Source organism: Nanorana parkeri, unplaced genomic scaffold (genome assembly GCF_000935625.1).
Source record: "Nanorana parkeri isolate BGI_ZX_2015 unplaced genomic scaffold, ASM93562v1 scaffold821, whole genome shotgun sequence".
NCBI lineage: Eukaryota > Metazoa > Chordata > Amphibia > Anura > Dicroglossidae > Nanorana > Nanorana parkeri.
The window spans coordinates 398,334-416,944 of record NW_017307089.1 but is presented as its reverse complement, the minus strand read 5'-3'; the positions used below and the strand labels follow the sequence as shown (position 1 = coordinate 416,944).

The 18,611-nt window shown below is 42.0% G+C and overlaps 2 protein-coding genes across 3 annotated transcripts in view; one reads left to right on the top strand and one right to left on the bottom strand.

Annotated features, from left to right (window-relative positions):
- Positions 1-2,061, bottom strand: part of GEMIN8 (gem nuclear organelle associated protein 8) — a 14,758-nt gene extending 12,697 nt beyond the window's left edge. The window contains exon 1 of the mRNA XM_018565194.1: positions 2,030-2,061. Coding sequence (XP_018420696.1) covers positions 2,030-2,056 — 27 coding nt within the window. The 5' untranslated portion in view covers positions 2,057-2,061. The remainder of the gene's footprint in view (positions 1-2,029) is intronic.
- A 15,722-nt stretch (positions 2,062-17,783) lies between these two features.
- The window catches only part of TFG (TRK-fused gene), a 30,193-nt gene continuing 29,365 nt past the window's right edge, over positions 17,784-18,611 (top strand). For both annotated transcript variants that reach the window (XM_018565199.1, XM_018565198.1), the window contains exon 1: positions 17,784-18,004. The gene's annotated coding sequence lies outside the window, so the exon portion shown is untranslated. The remainder of the gene's footprint in view (positions 18,005-18,611) is intronic.

The window sequence follows — 18,611 nt, the reverse complement described above, 5'->3', positions numbered from 1 at the left end:
TTTTTTGTTTTTTTTTTTTTTTTTTTTTTTAGGAGCCAGAATGGAGAATTCTTGCCAATCAGCTGCAGGCATTGTTTGCGTATTCTGACAGGTTCACCGCTCACTGTCAGAATATAGGTTGTTTTTTTTTTTTTTTTCTTGTTCAACAGCGTAGGTACTAGCCAGCTTTAATCTTCTCAGTATTGACCTGGCATAAAACATTGAAGTGGACCTTTACCCCCTTTGACTAAAAATCACATCACTGTGCAGCTCTGCATGCCGATATTAAATCATCTTACAGTCCTTTCTTTTTTGCCACTTCCTGGTCCACTTTGGCAATGATGTCTTCATGCCCATCCTGGGAAGGACACATCAGCAGAACATTGCTGGGAAATCTCATATGTAATCTAATGAGATCTCAGGGAAAGGTATTTTCCTCCCCTGAGATGATTTGTATGGTCACATGTGCTTAAGTTCCAGGAAGGGAGATGTCCACTTTAACAGTGGTAGGTTTTTTATCGTTTATCACAGCAGATATGCTATAAAACACTCAGCCTGGTGTTCCTCTTTAAAGTAGATGCAATAAATAAACAAATACAATTTAGATTAGTTCTACCTTTTTCTGTCCTTATGCACACAATCTGATCCCCTCTACAACCTGCATAATAATGCTGCTGTTTAGCACTTCCTGTCTACACACATGCAGTGTTGGCTGCAAATCTCATGGGAAGTTTCTGGATCAATACAACAGAGGATGATGCCTGTGTAATGGGTTTTGAAACATCAACCTCTAGTCTCTGTTGGGAGACTGTATGAGAGGGTGACAAGGCAGGAGCACAGCTGGGAGCTGGTATAGAATTTTGTTACCCTATAACAGAAAGTATCTGCATAGAAGGATCATCAGGTGTTAAAAATGACATTAACAAATTATTAAGGATTACATGACATTTTAGGGAGCATATTTACAGCTGCTATACCATTACAGGATTGGGTAACAAATTATTTGCTTCATAAAGTATCACAGATTAGCTCTAAGATTTGTATATAAACTAAATACCTAAATTGCACCTGGAATCCACAGAACATACAAGACTTGTAAATTGCTACAAAGTGTAAACAGTACAACAGTCATTTGGTAAGGTAGAACTCATTCAGCTGTCCAAACCATAGACATTAGTTGAGAATGCAGTCCTCAGCTCTGCAGAGGGGGTTCAATGACAAGTACTGCTGACAGATCAGAAAGTAAATAGTTTTTGCTTCCAGCTGCTCCAAATAGTAGGACTAGTAAAAGACCGTAAAAGCTCTTCTTTGGTTTACACTAAATGCTCACAGCTGTGCTCCCCACCCATTGGACATATTTTACAAGATGCAGGGAAATATGCACTTACATTTCAATTAGGATGCTGGTAATTACGCAGAAATTAAACCATTCTAGGACTGAAGACACTTTGACAAAACATTTGAACTATATTAGCATGTACAGATTGCATGACTGACAACGACGTATATATAAAATATTTCATTCTCCACAAAAAAAGATTGTAAAGTTCTGGTTTGTTCACCCACTAAGAATACATTTATATATACCTTATGGTGTACATTTACTCTGCTAAGAAGGCAGAATCATCTTCTATCTCTTGAGGACTTCTGCACAAGTTTGCTATGTTACCTCTACCTTTAACATTTGCAGACTCACTTGTGCTGCTGCAGTCTCCCCTAATATGCAATATCAGTTTGGGTAGACTAACACAGAGACAAACAGGAGCCCAGTTTATTCAATGTCATACATGCAAAATGCAATGTACACAACTTGGGATGGGAATGGAAATCAGCATAGAGGTGACTGTGTATGGGAGGAGTTACCAAGTTGTGAAAGCCATTACACAACATCATCAATAGGAATTGACATGGTGACCCTTTCACTTTAAGCTATACATGATCAGAAGATTGAAGGTACTCAGAAAAAACTAATCATATGAAGCACACAATATACTGAACGCATTGCACTGCATCCGAAAATATTCATATCAATATAAAAAGCAGCACTTACCGGCTGTGGTGAGCGATCTGTATGCATTTTCAGAAACCTAGACAAAGAAATAATATATTACATATAAAGTTTACAAATAAAACTACAATTATACTAAAAGTAAGAAAACAAAGTAAAAAACTAAAACCTGATGTCTGTGCAGCTGTAGGGTTACTGAAAATAAATGTGTTACAACAGGTACTGAACTCAGTAGACTCAATATATGCAAAAAAACATGAGCAATGCAAAAGCAAATCAAAATTTGACTTGCTTCCGAGTCTGATACCCATGTACATGAACATGGTACAACAATGAAGTTGCTTATAGGAGATGAGAGCACAACATTAACCTTATTTATGTGCTGCTCCTTCGCTGTCCAATCAGTAGGCTGGGGAGGAGGAATGACTATAGAAGTAAAACATCTGCTGACATTATTGTATAGCCATAATCTTTCCCGAACACCATACACATTACTGTTATTTTATGCCTAAACAAGCATACTGTATCAGAGGAACTCCTTTTTACACATTCATCCAATCAATGTGTATGCTGTGTAAAAGGTTTAATATATACTCATAGAGCATCTATTAATAAACAAATGTTAGCAAGAACATTACTATGACAACATCTTTTAACGTGCGTTTGTTTAAAATAAACTAATTTACTCTGCATATTAATATCTCGGTCTGAGCAATATATTTTTTGCTTCCTGTTAAAAGCCTCCAACCTTAAATTTGATTCAATCTAAAAAACCTAGCTGATGCATTGAACACACTATAGTGGAGTGATTTAAAGTGGGTTGACTAGCAAATGCAAAACAACTTGTCTTGAGTACAATGCAACTCAATACTGCAATTGTGCCCAGCTCTGACTAGTGCAGACACTGAACTCATTATACATCATTACTCATCCCAGGAGAAATGGCTGCTTTTGTGTGTCAAGATCAAGGCCATGTGCAGCTTGGTGTTTGCTTTGTCATATTAGCGGGTCCTGTAACAGTGCTGCACAAGCCACACATCTAAGATAAGAATTGACCAAAACGTATCCTGTAACTTACTGGCTCACAACAAGAAAACAGGATGAAAAATGGAGTGCAACGTACACCCCGTGGAAGAAAACATCTGTGACTGGCACTTCAGTTGTCAAAAACAACTTAATATACGTTCTAGAAGAAAATAAATACTTGTTTAAACTGACAGGAACTCTGCAACTGCTAAAAGTGGCCTTTACTAAAAGCTTGTATAGAAGGGTATCCTTAAAATACACAAAAATGTCAAACCTAATGGTGTATGGCAGCAGAAGACCATGCCAGCTGTCCCTCTGGTCATCTATAAACAGGAAATTGAGGCCACACTGGGCACATCCTAACCAAAACAAATAGGGTTATTCACAAAGCTGGCGCAGGCAGCCGAGTGAATAACAGTCGTAGTGAAGTGAGCCAAACGACGTTCAGCTATTCACTACGACTCAGTACGTCTGATTTCAGTTGTACATCCGCTGCACTTCGGTCAGCCGAACAACTGGCCGAAGCCAGTCTGACGCCATGGTCAGTTCCGCCCTGTTTAATGACAGATCAGCGTCTCCAGGTCATTTGGGGATGCTGATTTGTCATTACAACTGGGCAGAGCCAGCCGTGAGATCACGGCTGGCTCTGCCTAGCTGTCATTTGCGAGGCGTGCCTTGCTTCGGCTGTCAATATTCGGCAGTGTGAATATTGATAATAGTCCGTACAGCAGCCCTTCGGTTCTACTGAACCGAAGAGCTCGCGCAGCCGAAGCTACGGCTGGATTCTCCGGCAGCTTTGTGAATAGACCCCTAACTGTCGTTTGATCTGACACACATTTGGAACTAAAATGCCAATGTCCATGACATGACTGTATCAAACCGGTAGATAAAAAGTCCTAGCAGTTAACCAGACAAACAAGCTCTGGTTGACCCTGAACCACTGACTGGTTTTAAACATGGACTGCAGCAATGCCTTATTACACACATCATTATCATATATGCCAGAGAGTTATGAATTTTATTTAAAAAAAAAATACACATGGCTTAAGTAGTGTAAGACATCTTATGCTTCTGACTTACTACCACTGGTTTTTAGAATTGTTTCTTTATTCCAAAAAAACATGCCCTTTTTTTATGACGCATAACCGAAGATCTTGGTCACTTTTCATAAATGTTCTTCACGGTTTTCCTTTGTGCAGTTCCTGTGTGATGTGTTTGCTGTGACAACAAATCACTGTTTTGTGAAGCAGGTGCTATTAGTTTCAGTGGGAATGGCGTAAACTAAACCCAATTAAGAGGTCCTTAAAGGGATACTAAACTCAGGAGTTAAATCTTAAAAATACATTCAAGTACCCTAACTAATAACCAAAAATGTAGCTTGTTTAATACTCGGCTTTAGATCCTCCAATTATCTTTGAATTGGTGCTGACACTGTCCTTCCTTCTGGAGGGTGGCTACTTTTGTGCCCCATGGTCCCTGTGTGTGTTGTAAAGTAGCCACCACTCCAAGCTCACTCACATGATTGACTACAATCTCACATGTAGTTTACAAAATTTGTATTGAGATTGTAGTCAATCACAGGAGTGAGCTTGGAGCGGTGGCTACTTTACAACACACACAAGGACCATGGGGAACAAAAGTAGCCACCCTCCAGAAGGAAGGGCAGTGTCAGCACCAATTCAGAGGTGATTTGAGGATCTACAGCTGAGTGATACATAAGCTACATTTTTTGTTAATAGTTAAGGCGCTTGAATGTATTTTTAGGATTTAACTCCTGAATGTAGTGTAAAAACCCACCTAAACCACAGAAAACTCCAAATATTATTTGATAGTCATTTATACAGGATTACTCTGTGGAACTGGACAAAATGTAATGTGTTCATATCCTTCAAGTCGAGATAAAACTAAACTATTATTTTTGGTTGAACAACACTGTATTCTTCCAGGTGTTACTGCAACAATGTTATTCTAATAAGAGTTGACACAATGTTTGGGTCAATCAAATACAATACATTTCTCGGTATAGGACTCCTCTTTTTAGAACAGTCCATATAGAATCCTTCTAAAACAACTTAAGTCCACTTTTTTAAATATTTTCACAGTGCAGGATATGGTGTAAATTCACATTTGTGCAAATGCAGTCACCGATTGAAATCTGAAAGTCCATACCAACTGCAATTTTCCCCCAATGTCTGAAAAAGAGAAGTTAGAAATCAATATCTTAGTTTAGGTTTGATGCGCTCTATCCCCATTTCTTGCTTTTGACTTTTACTACAGAGAACTGCACTTCTGGACTGTGCCTTCAGTTTGTTAGAGTGCGTTACAGCAGCGCATAGTAAAGTATTAACCAAAGTTGTTTCATTTAGAATGGCACCCTGATGGGCCTACTTTTTAGTGTACAATATTTGAGTTTGCTGACCAGAGATCTCCTTTATACCCCAAGTCCCTGTTCTCACTTTCACACAGGGAAAGTTGATAGGTTTCAGGGCTCTCAAGGCTCATAAGTTGCAATCTATGGAAACATGCAGGCACTTACAGCGTAAATACCTGCCTTCAGCTCTGAGTGGCAGCTTAGTTTACAGATGAAAAAAGGTTTCCTTTAAATTTAGCTTGAATTATTGCAAGCATCCTAACCCCAAGACCCCATTTACACTGAGCTACATCCAAAAAAGTGTTTTTTTAAGGGCGATTTTGAGCAGAGCGACATTGAACTACAGTGCACATTTTGTCACGCTACGTAGCGCGACTTTTCAGCTGCTACATTGGGCTGTAACCAATCAAAAGCGGTCTTGATGTGACATCATTCCTTCTTTCTTCTATTTCTGTGCAAAAGTGACACTTCTGTAGCGCGACATTGAGCTACACCATTAAAGTCTATTGGGCCAAATCGCACAAAATCCGTTGAAAAATAGGTCATGTTCGAGCTACAAGCTTGAGCAATGAGCTACAGGCGAGATTGAACTGTGAGATGTGAACAGCTCCATTGAAATGCATTGGAAGAGCTACATTGAGCCCATATTTGAGCGATTTATCGCTGTGTGAACAGGGTTTAAGGTGCCTCTCAATCAGGGTGCCCTCTGGCTTCCTCTAGTGTGCCACAACATTTTTGCACGGCATCATGCCTTTCCAAGGTGCATTCTGGCTCCCGGCTCCTCTACAGGGCGTACAAGGGAGCTGTACAAGCAATGCACATATGGATGGAGCTCTGTCACAGCATAGCAGCCCACACTGGACCCCACCCAGGCTGAGGATCCACTCCAGTTCTCATAAGGTAAGGAGACTGGGTGGACCTTAGAAAAAAATTACATTAAAATGTTTTTGAAATGTGTATGAGAATGTCTGAGCCTTTGAGATTCTGTATGTATGTATGCATGTATGCATGTATGTGTTTTTGAGGGCCCTAGTACAGTCCATTACTCTCATTAGTACCATGTGATTAACGCACTGTACCACACAATCGCACCTACCGTGCATTCTGGTGTGGGAGGTGTGTTGTGTTGCCATTCATTTGAATGGTACCCCAAACGCAGCTCCCACCTACAGTTTGTATGCCTTGCTGGCGTTTACTACACTTGGGGTCGCGACTTAATGACCAAGGACAAATGTGGGTCCTGAGGTTACACAAGTTGAGAACCACCGATTTACAGTATGTATTAAGATGCTTGGCTTTAGTCCTTCTTTAAAGGGAATCTGTTGGAATACAAGTATATAATCTGCCATTTGTTTTTTGGGAGTAGGCTCTTGATCCTCTTTAGCCATTCACCAAAAAAAGTTGAATTCACTGTGCCACAACAAGCCTGTATAAATAATGTGCTGTAACATGTGACATACATAGGTGTTCCAGGTCAGTGACTTATTTAGGTAGTGAGGAAAGGATGAGGATGACAGCCCTAGAGCCTACACCTTCAAACAGAACTCAGCAATAGCATTTTGCATGCAGAGTTTTCTTTGAAATGAGATTACATTTTCAGTTACTGTGCAGACATTGACAGCTCCATATTAAAGTGACATTAAAGCCAATTTTTTTTTCCCCCTCCCCCCATGTAAATGTTAGCACTTACCTCAAATTATGTCTCTTATTCTGATCTTCCTCTTCTTTCCCCATGTTTTCATGTGTCCCTCCAGCGGTGTGGCGGCTCTCCGATCCAGCGCTGACTGCTCTGTCTCTCCGATCCAGCGGTGTCTGCATGAGGGTGCACGCTTCCATAGACTTACCTTGCGTCTCTGCTTGTCTCCCGGCCGAGAATCGGAACTGCACATGCTCCCGCGCCAAGATCCTTTGCGGCCGTACGATCACTTCCTGATTCTCGGCGCGGGAGCGAGCAGCGATAACGAGGTAAGTTTAAAACTAGTTCAATCGTTTTTTTTTTAAACTTCTTCCCTATATCTATATAGGCAAAAAAAACCGGAGGGTTTAGAACCCCTTTAATAGTAAAATTATTTGTTCCTAGAAAAAGACTATTTTGTTTCATACTTCAGCTGGTTATGTCATAGCAATAAAAAAAAAAAAAATTCTTCAGACTGCAAATAGGTTACCTTGTTCAATGTAATTTTATTGGTAAAGTAATAAAATGACAGTGGAAGGTTTACATTTCAGAGAGATTACAGTGGGTGTGTACCAGGATTGTCAATTCAAATTGATTCACCTGCACCATCTAGTGGCCAAGTATTAACAGAGCAGAAATAGCAGATAATAAAAGCAAAATAAGATATGTAAATCACTTAAAAATGGTATGTAAAGTCATTGGGGTCATTTTATCAAAACTGGAGCAGACAGAATCTGGAGCAGTTGCCCATGGCAACCAATCAGCATCTCTCTTCAGTTTGCTCAGTTCAGATTTGAAAATGAGAGATAGAAGCTGATTGGTTGCAATGCACGTCTGCTCCAGTTTTGATAAATCCCTCCCCCCCCCCCATTGTATTTTGTTTAGTTTTAGATGGAGCAGGAAATGGTAAAGACCTTAAGGTTTTTTTCTGTCTTCTAACCAGAAAATTCCCTTTTCTTTCTGCACCAAAGACACATCAGAAACTAAGTGTTAGTATCCCTCTCAAGCCTTGATGCCCAACAAGTGGCAGCACTCAGTGTATGGCCCACTGTGTTTCAGATCTCTAATCACATCTGGAGCACAGCGGGATGCAAGCTGAGTGACAGCCGCTCTGCTTTATTGCTGGAAAGGCCGAATGTAAGCGACAGCTGCGGTCCAGCACTAAGCCTAGGGGCTGAATCAATTGGCTCCTAGACTACTGCTCCTGCTTCTCTGAACCCCATATAAGTTCTGGCAGAATTTGAAGAGTATCTCTTAACCCTGAACAAGGACCTCTCCAATCCAGCTCCCCGGACAATCCCCTCCCAAGGCAAGGAATTCCCAATCCCAGCATGCTGCCATATGCTCAACAAATCACGGTGAGGTGCGGTGCTGGCAGCATCTAGAAACGGTCCATTGAGTATAAGCAACTGCCTGCTTCTTGCTGCTGAGGATATGGGACAGAGGTCCGTGTAGTAATGACTATGTAAATTATTTATTTTGTTAGATTATCCTTAATGACATAATTTATATTTATCAGTTATTATTTGGGTATATAGCAAATAAACATTTAAACATGCTCACAACATCCCATATGCAAGTAGACACTTGGTGCCCAACAAGCACCCCACTACCCGCTTGTGCGGCCTGCTGTCTTCCAGGCCTCTAATTAGGTCCAGTTCCAAGCCTAGAAGCATTGCGGGTACGTTATATGTTAATGTAACTCAGTTGGGATGTCATTAAAAAACAATGGAATCGCAAAACACACACAGCGCTGCACAGGTTACTATGTGTTTTGGTAAAGCATGATAGGACATGCATTGACACACAAGGTAGGAAAACTAAAAGCAGTGAAAATAAGAGTCTCACCTGCACCCCCCACCCCCAAAAAAAAAACTTCCAGAAGGCCGAACAATAGCAGCATGTTTTCATGAATTGGAAGTACACTGCACACCTCAGCGCATTCAAATTTCAGTCCTGTTGCATTTTTCTTTTTTCCACAATGCACACCAATGAGAAACTGAAAGTAAAATAATCTTCATCCTTGGTGTCAGTGGCAGTAATTGTAACCCCTAGCGTTGGCGTCAGTGGCAGTAATTGTAACCCCTAGCATTGGCGTCAGTGGATGCAATAACAACCCCCAGCATTGGTGTCAGTGGGTGCAATAATAACCCACAGCATTGGTGTCAGTGGGTGCTAAAATAACTCTTGAAATTGGTGCCAGTGGATACAGTAATAATAATAATAATAATAATAATAATAATAATAATAATAATAACCTCCTGCATTGGTGGCAGTGACCAAACTGTAATATTAAAATACAGAATGAGTAGATATAATAGATATTTAATTACTTTAGTGGTCAGTAGTAGACCAAATGTCCACAATTTGAATCTCAAAAGACAGCTTAGGTCTGGCATTGGAGGAACTACCACCTAGCTGCCAACAAGTTTCTGACTGGCATGTGGTATAATTGAAGTTAAGCAAACTATCACCCCCCACAAGCACTCAAAAGAATCCTACAGAACGTGCAACTACAACTGACCAGGGAAAAAGAGGTTTCGACAAACAGACTCCGCACTGTCCCCTGCAGGAACACAGCGAGCGTCTCAACACCCAGATGCCACTCTGCAAAGTGGCCAACATGTGCCAGGGCCAGCCCAGAACATGGCGGACTGCACAAAGAAAGCCAACACCAGGGCCCTAAAGACCAATCACAGGTTTACCCATTGGAAGAGTGTTCAGCAGGGCTAATACTGAGAGTGAACCAGCAGGGATAAAGACAGCAATAAAACCTGTTCTGAAGAAAGAAGTCACCAGCACTCCAAGCTTGCATTTTGCAATTATTGTAAAATAGCCAACGTTTCCAGGTCTCATAGGGTCCCCTTAAATAGCAAGTAGTAAACCATAGCAACCATCGCGTCTTCCCACCCCATCATATTCCTGCAAATATGCATATACTTCCTGCAGATGTGTCATGACCGCCCATAGCTCCACACTCCACTGTGTATCATAACGGCAGTATATAGAACCCTCTGCATGTGCACAAAAAATAAAGCCGCACACACGCGGCACCGACTCGCCACATGCTATAATACTCGCATATGCACAGTGGCGTTCTCTGGACTGTAATATTACTATGAACACTAAAGCTGCATTTCGTAGCAAAATTAGTTTTGTTGACAAAATAAGAATTACACCCAGGCTACCCATACACACTGCAAGGATTTTAGCACAATTTACTACAGATCCTTACCTTAAAGAGAAAATCCTGATAGAACGAATGAGGTGGTCATGCTGGATGCCTGGAGGGATGTACTGGGAGCGGCGGGTAAATGGTCAACACAGAGAGATATGTACTTTGGGTGGGAATAAGGTTAGGTGGAGAGGGATGCCTTGTTACTGGTTACACTAGGAGCTATGATCTAGGGGTTGAGGTGAGTGGGAGGTGCGGTGGAGCAGCAAGTCTCCATGCATTGGGAAAATAGGTGGGAAGAACAGTGACCAGGTAGGATGGGTGGTTAGAAGGTGCTGTGGAGCAGCGAGTCTTCATGGGATGGGAGAATAATGAGGTGCAGTGATCAGATAAGACCAGGTAGGATGAGGTGGGTGGTACTGTGGAGCAGCGGGTCACCTTTGGATAGGAGGGAGGCACAGTGACCAGCTAGGATGAGGTGGATGGGAGGTGCTGTGGAGCAGTGAGTTCCTATCGGATGGGAGAATAGGAGGGAGGTGCAGTGATTAGGTTGGAAGGTGCTCTGAATTCTTAGAGCATAAAACAAGAAAGATTAATTAGTAAAGTAGGGTATAGAGTAATTCTGATATACAAAAAACTGATAGAGAAACCGAGGCTTGTCATAGATATTGAGTTAAAGTGTTTTTTTGTTCTGGCTCCTAAGGGGGAAGAAACATAACCTCTAATGGCTTTTATGATTTAGCCACACTGGAGAGATTTTACACCACACTGTCCAGAGAAATCAAGTGACATTTCTGCAATGAAAGAAAAAAAAAAGGCCTCCAGATGTTTGAAGTTGTTTTTTTTTTTTTTTACCCCTTCTCCACTCCACCCATAGCTAAAACGGTTTTGGCAAGACTTGAGCTTAAAACTACTTTATGTCTTCCAGACTCCATTGATAAGAACACTAGTTTTCCCTGCAAAATTGTATATTGGGGAAGAGTAGCTCAAATCATAAAGAATAACTGGCTTTCCACCATGCAAGTTTCACAGAAAACACGTGGTCTTCAGAACATTGTGAGAAAATAATGTGCAGCTTCTATGATAGGGAGCCATACAGGTAACAGAGGGGTCTGGGACAAGAAGGCACAGACAACAATAAAACAGAAGCTCAAACCTGCATGTGTTCCTATAGGAGAGATTTTAGTATCACTTTTTGTCCCTACAGGAAGTGAGAAGAAATCTCCCTTAGGAACCAGACAGAGGCTCCAACCCTTTCCTGCTCTATCCAAAATTAAAGTGTAGGGAAAGGCAAAATATCTTAAGCTTTTCTCTGTCCATGCTGGATTTACTTCTCTATCGGTCCCTGTGACCAGTCACAGAGATAGAAAAATTTGATGAAATCCAAACTTTAAAGTAGTCACCAGAACATGAAGCGAGGAAAAAAATCCACCAGTGGGGGGGACACCTGTTCCTGCTTTCTGCTTCCACTGGGCCCAAGAGGAAGATTCACACGTCCAATGTCCCCAAAAATCAGTAGAAAAGGCATATTGCAAGACATCTTGTAAAGTCTAGTTTGACTAACAACTTTAATACTCAGTCCCCCTAAGTGTGATATGCTAAAATTCTTATAATCTTCTACGCTACAACGTAAGTGTAAGCAACACATTGCAATGTAAATGTAAAATGTGTTACTATGCATTGCAGAAACACACATTAGTGGATAAGTTGTGACGGTTTTGTAATATCCTGTACTCAAAGTTCCAAACATTAATGCCGCAGAAAGTGTAGACAAATTAATATGGAATGCAGGAGCCAGTCTGTCCAATCCAGGAGCCAGCTACATTGACAACAACTAAAGAAACCTCAAAAGGTTAGGATCCAGCTGTTAATTTTAAGGATTATTGGCTATCTGGCTCCTAGCATTTGTCCAGCCTTGTGCTGCAGCCATGAAGTCTATTCTTAGCGTGTGAAAGTTGTCCAGCCTGCCTGTACAATGATAGCTTGAATTTCAAGCTGTATTCATATTTTTAATCTTCCACTTGTTAAACCTGAGCTCTAGGCAGACACAGATGTAGACAAATTTGTTGATACCCTTTCAGAAAAAAAGGACGCTCAATTTTCTCTGAAATGACAAAAGTGATTAGCATCTATCATTGTTTAATTCATATTTAATAAAATCAGATTTTGCTTTTGATTCCATATATTTTAAATAAAACAAAATGATAATGGAATGGAGAAAAATGACGGGACTCGACCTAAAATTCTATTACACAACCTTTAGAGGCAATACCTGAAAACAATCAATTTCTGTAGCTGTCAATGACACTTCTGCAAACAGGTAGTTAGGCCATCTCATCTAATGCAAACTGCTCCAGCTATCTCAGATTTAAAGGGTCATTCTTCTCCATACTGCGTACTGCATACAGCACTTGCCATAGATGTTCAATAGGATTCAGATCATAGTCTCTACAGAATAGTCTAATGTTTTGTCCTGGCTCATTCTTGGGTGCTTTTATCTGTGTGTTTTGGGTCATTATCCTGTTGAAGAACCCATGACTTGTTACTGAGACAGAGCTTTCATATACTGGGCAGTATGTTTCACTCACGAGTTCCTTGATTATTTTAAGATTTTATTGTGCCCTGCAGAGACTGAAGGCATTAAGTGCCAGACACAGGAAAGCATCCCCAAAACAATAACCGAGACTTCTCCCTCATTTACAGTAGGTATAGTGTTCTTTCCTTTGAAAGCTTCATTTTTTTCCTTTGTGAATATAGAACTGATCTGACTTGCCAAAAAGTTGCTTCTCATTTGTCCAAAAGGACATTCAGCCAAAAGCATTGTGACTTGTCAATATTAAAGTGACATTAAAAGGCAAATTTTTTTCACCCTCACCCCAACGTTAATTAAAGCACTTACCTTAAATGATGTCTCTTAATCCGATCATCTTCTTTCCTGTAGTTTTCAGCCTCCTCTCCAGCACTGCGGAGAGTCTCCGATCCAGCGCTGACTCCTCTGAGCTTGCTGGCACATACTCTCCCACGGTGTCTGCATGCGGGGTGCACGCATCCATAGACTTGCCTGGTGTCTTTCCTTGCGCCCCAGGCGAAAATGTGAACTGCGCATTTGCCCGCCCCAAGATGCTTTGTGGCCGCCCGTGCAGTTTCACATTTTCGAACGGGAGCGCGCAGGGAAGACACAGGTAAGTTTAAACCGCTGTTAAAGCGTTTTTTTCTTTAAAAAAACAAAACTTTTTCCATATATCTACTGCTTGCTAGCCTCATATATATGCAAGAAAAGCTGAGGGTTTTAGAAACCCTTTAATGATTTTTCCTTGATGTCCTACTTCGAGCCCAGTGTCACTGATGGTGCAGATCAGACACTTGTGTACTACGACCTTGCAGTTAAGCTTGCATCTCTTTGGAAGTTTTCCTTGACTCTTGGTCTAACTTTTGCACAATCTGGGAGTCCATTTTCCTCCTGCGACCCCAGATTGAACAGGGAGGTTGGCTACACTCCAATGGACCTTAATGTGTATCTAAACCCAAAAGCAAAAATAAAATATGTTACAGCTTACTAATTTTAAAATATGGTGGCTGTTTTTATCGGTTTTATTTTTAGGCTTTTTCCCCCTGTAGTTTCACCTGGTGTAAGACAAGCCATTTAACACTGACAGGGGTGCTAACAATGGTCAGCTTTTATTCATTTACGTGAAACTTTTATCAAAAAGGATAAAAAAAATTGTTAGTCAAATCCATCTAAATCTGCTAGCCCAACCATACTCTCTCCACAGGATGACAATGCTGCTTTCCAAGAGTGGGTCCATTGCTCCTCCATAGAATGAAGCCATCCTAAGACAGGAAGTGTGCTACTGGCCTGATCACCAGGTGAAAACAAAGTGAAGAAAGAAAACGGATACAGACACCACATGTAAGCTGCAATATATTACATATTTGTTTTGGGTTTTGATACACTTAAAACTCCTTAATAAAATTTACAGCTTTAGTGACAGAAACATTAAGCTGCTTGGGGATGGTTTTATAGCCTTTACCGTTGGCATGCTGGTCTGTAATTTGCTTTCTGATCTCCTCAGGTAACTATCCTTTGCTTTCTCTGGTCCATGTTCAGTGTGGTGTAGACAAACAGGCTGCTACACAAGTGATCTGGGCAGCCTTGCTTGTAAAAAATGAGCGGCACCTTTCCCCACTCTACATTTAGCCCTACTTTCCAGACGCAGGACTAGATGTAGAAAAAAAAAACACCCACCCAGAACTGCATATCCTGGGCATTGGGCAATAGGAATTCCACACCCCTGATGTTGACGCCAAACAGTGACTACTTTTCTCCATTAAAATAGACAAATAGACTGAATGACTGACTACAAGATAGAAGATGTGCAACACTAATTACAGAAAATGGTTAGTTTGAAGGATCACTATTATCTAATTTTTTAGGGTTACCAACATGTCTGTACAGGCCATTTTAGAATAGATTTAACTTATCTACTTTTAGACTTGACATACCAAGAGCCTGTAGGTATACATGAGACAAGTAATCACTTTTCAAGAGGAATGAAGCATTTAAAAAAAAATGATCTGTAAGGGTACAAATGTGTCCACGTCTGTATAATTAGACACAAATTAATGCCGACCTGTATTGTTTTAATTCGATTTACCTCGGCTTATATTCGGGACGGCTTATACTCGAGTATATACGGTAATATTTTAATGCAACTAGTGTAAGAACCTGGAGCTGACCTGGTATCAGCGTCTTGCTATCCACTATATACAGTAGCAGCAAGCAGACATGGAAAGGGAGAAGAGGACTGAGAACCAAGCAAGAGTGCTGAATACAAATGTAGTTACAAGACGAGAGAGTACAGAAATGACCTCAGCAGTGTGCAGCTACGCTTTCACCTTCCAGTCAGCAGGCTGGAGGTAGAGAGGACACCACTGTATTCCTTCTCCAGTGGCCACAAATGCATTTATCTGATTATTCAATGTGACTAATATGATCCAATAGAATGAGAATTAAAGCAGAACTCCAGGGAAATGTATAATTAAAGTGACATTAAGTCAACAAATGTTTCCCCCTTTCCCAATCCTGCTGTTTGGACTTACCTTAAATGAGGTCTCTTAACCCGATCATCATCTTCTTTCCTGTAGTTTTCAGATGTCCCTTCAGCGCTGATGCGGGTCTCCGATCCAGCGCTGACTCCTCTGTCCTCCTCTTCGCTCATGTCCCACAGAGTCTGTGCGGGTGCACGCTGCTCCATAGACTTACCTTGTGTCTCTCCTCATCTCCCGGCTGAAAATCTAAACTACGCATGCGCCCGTCCCAAGATCCTTTGCGGCCTAGTCCTTCCAGACTCCCCCTCTGCTGCAGTGGTCTAAGAATCCTTGTGTCATCACATTCTATACAAGTGTATACACAAGAGGACCGCTGAGTAACATTCCATCTGGGTAGCGTAATAGTAGATATGCTTGAGTGCCCGGAAAAGCAAGGAGTCGGCTTGGCAAATCGGGTGAGTACAACATTCTTTTTTTTAGCACCTAGACCAGGGATCAGCAACCTTAAACACTCAAAGAGCCATTTGGACCCGTTTCCCACAGAAAAGAAAACACCAGGAGCCACAAAACCCTTTTGACATCTAAAATGAAGATAACACTGCATATATCGGTTTTTACCTTTATGCTATGTATAGCATGTATATAGGTATATGTGGGCTTAGTAACTGGACTCTGGGCTTAGTAACGCACTGGACTCAGGGCTTACTTAGTAACGCACGGGACTCTGAACTTACCTAAGACCCCGCAGAGCCCACCTGAGAGTGACCCTGCAGAACACACCATAGATCCTGCACAGCCCATCTGAGACTCTCTATGGTGGACTCTGCAGGGCCTCTGGTGGGCTGGTCACCGGGGTCCCTTTCCCTGTATCTCCACCCAACTCCTCTTACCTGCTGCTGCTGGTGCCTGGCCTCCTCCACCCCCTCCCGTCACCTCTGCCATGCTGCCCCTCGTACAGCTGATACTCATGAAAGAGGCCCCCCGGGCTGCCCAGACCCCTCACATGGGTACCGGCCGTACCCCCCCTGATGGCGGTGTTCTATCAAAGTATGACTACGCTACAATGTGTGACCGGTGAAGTGGTCACACATTTCAATGTAGTCCCGGCCAGTTTTTTGGCGGTGGAATGTATGACCGCCAATAGGTGAAGCATTCCAATGCTTTCTCAGCTGTCCCAGGCAGATCGGCATCGCAAATCATATGTGTAGGAGAACCGATCTGCCCTGGAACAGCTGATCGGTCCTGAAATGTCACTTCTATCCGACTCTGTGAGTGCGATCTCACATTCCACCCCACTCACAAAGTTGGATAGAAGTGACATTTCAGAACCGATCAGCTGTTACAGGACTGAACACCTGGACAGGGAGCCTCAGCAGCGGAATGAAAGAGCCACATGTGGCTCCAGAGCCGCAGGTTGCTGACCCCTGACCTAGACAAAACAAGCAGTTAACCCTTGCAGTGCAGGGGTAGCACCACAGCAAGGGTTCATACATTTTTTTCCCCAGAGTTCTTCTTTAAAAGAAAAGAAAAAAAAGTCTCATTTGTTTATTTAGCTACCAAGAGTCTGTTTTGTTTTTGTGTTAGGCTTCATTCACACTTGCCAATTGTGTTTTTGTCCTCTATATGCAGAGAATAATTTGTCAGGCTAGATGCTGTGTTTATGCTTCTAGATGCATAAAATGACACACGTTTATATGCATTTGCTTTAAGATATATATGGTACCAAATCCTATAATCATCTTGCTGTGTTTACATGCATTTTGGTGCATTTAGAAGTTAAAAAAATCAATTCCTAGATGCACCTGACTTCTATTTTTTTTTTCTAAATACAGGTAAACTGACTGCAGATAAAAGCACTTAGACACAATGTGAATAGTCTCGTTGGAAATCATTAGATGCATACATGTGCATTTAGAAAAGCTTTTGAAATGCATCTAATCGCACCTAGTACCTCTTTAGCCTTTATCTGACCTCACATTTGAGAAAAAGCCCCTTGGCCCCAACCACACAAATAACGTAACACGCCTCTACACTCCAAGGGTCAATAAACACAAGACAGACAACATACCTTCACACCCGCACCTGGGTGCAGATTCTGAGCCGGAAGCTGCAAGGAGAAAACCTTCCATGCTACTACATCTGACCCCGCCCACCATTCACTCAAGAGCCAATAGTAGACCGGTACACAAATCACTAATCAGTGTTCATCTCTCATTTTCAATTGCTAAGCGCTGCAAGCTGAGAAAAATAGCAGTGATTGGCTGACAGGACATGGTGGGTTTTTGAGCGTGTAGTGGAGTCAAGCTTTGAAAGGCCATTGAGTTTTTTAGGTGTTCAAAAAGAGTTAGTGTTACAACTACTTGCGCAGAACACAACGGGAACATACGCGGCAGCTCTGAAATGTTGTTATTTTCATTAAAGTGTAAATAAAGTTGCACACATAAAAAAAAGTAAATCCAATTAGAAACGATTGTTACTGAGCATGCGCGGCGTCCCGTCGCCGGTGCCACGTACGGGTTACGTGTAGGTGCCGTCAGCTCATGGGTGTTTCCGGCGCCTGATTGGCTGTGACAGGAGGGTGACGCTGCGATACAGACAGCGGACGGAGGAGCACGGACTGTTGAAGTGTTCCTGTCATTGTCCTCTTGCGAGCAGGCCGGGGCCTGTGTGAGCCGCTGCTGGCGGTGTTTGTTCTGTCAGGAGAGAAAGCGGCTGTCACAGGTAATGGGGACAGCGAGTCATTACGGGCGAGCCGGCCTGGGGTGTGGCGCTTGTGGTAGGATGGCTCTGAGCCGGCCTTCTCTGAAAGCTGCACGGCCAACATTACTTGTGCGTGTATGTAGACGTACATAGGTGGGGGCAACACCTGTAGACGCTCCACACTGACTTTTGTATTTATATTCCATGTAGCGCTGACTAATGACAGTGACATCATACTCTCCAACTCAGCGTTGGGGGTCACTTTTGGTTGAGTTCACCACACACATTATAATATGATTGGCCAGTCTCCCTTTGATTTTCCAAAAGCTAGGAAGTTCCAGGGCCTGCCAGACTGGATAGACCTAGTTTTTGTATATTGTATAAAGATTGTAAGGTGACCTTTCGGCCTTGTATATACATTCCTCTGTACTCCAGCACTTTGTTCTCTCCAGGACAAACAGATCTCCTCTGACATTGCTTGTCCTCCTCACCAATATCTCTTCTGAAGCCAGCCCTTCACATGCTCCTGCCCCAGCTCAAAGCACACTGCCCTCCAGCTTTTAAACTATTAAAGTACAACTAAAACGTGTGTGTATATGTATGTGTGTGTGTAAAATATATATATATA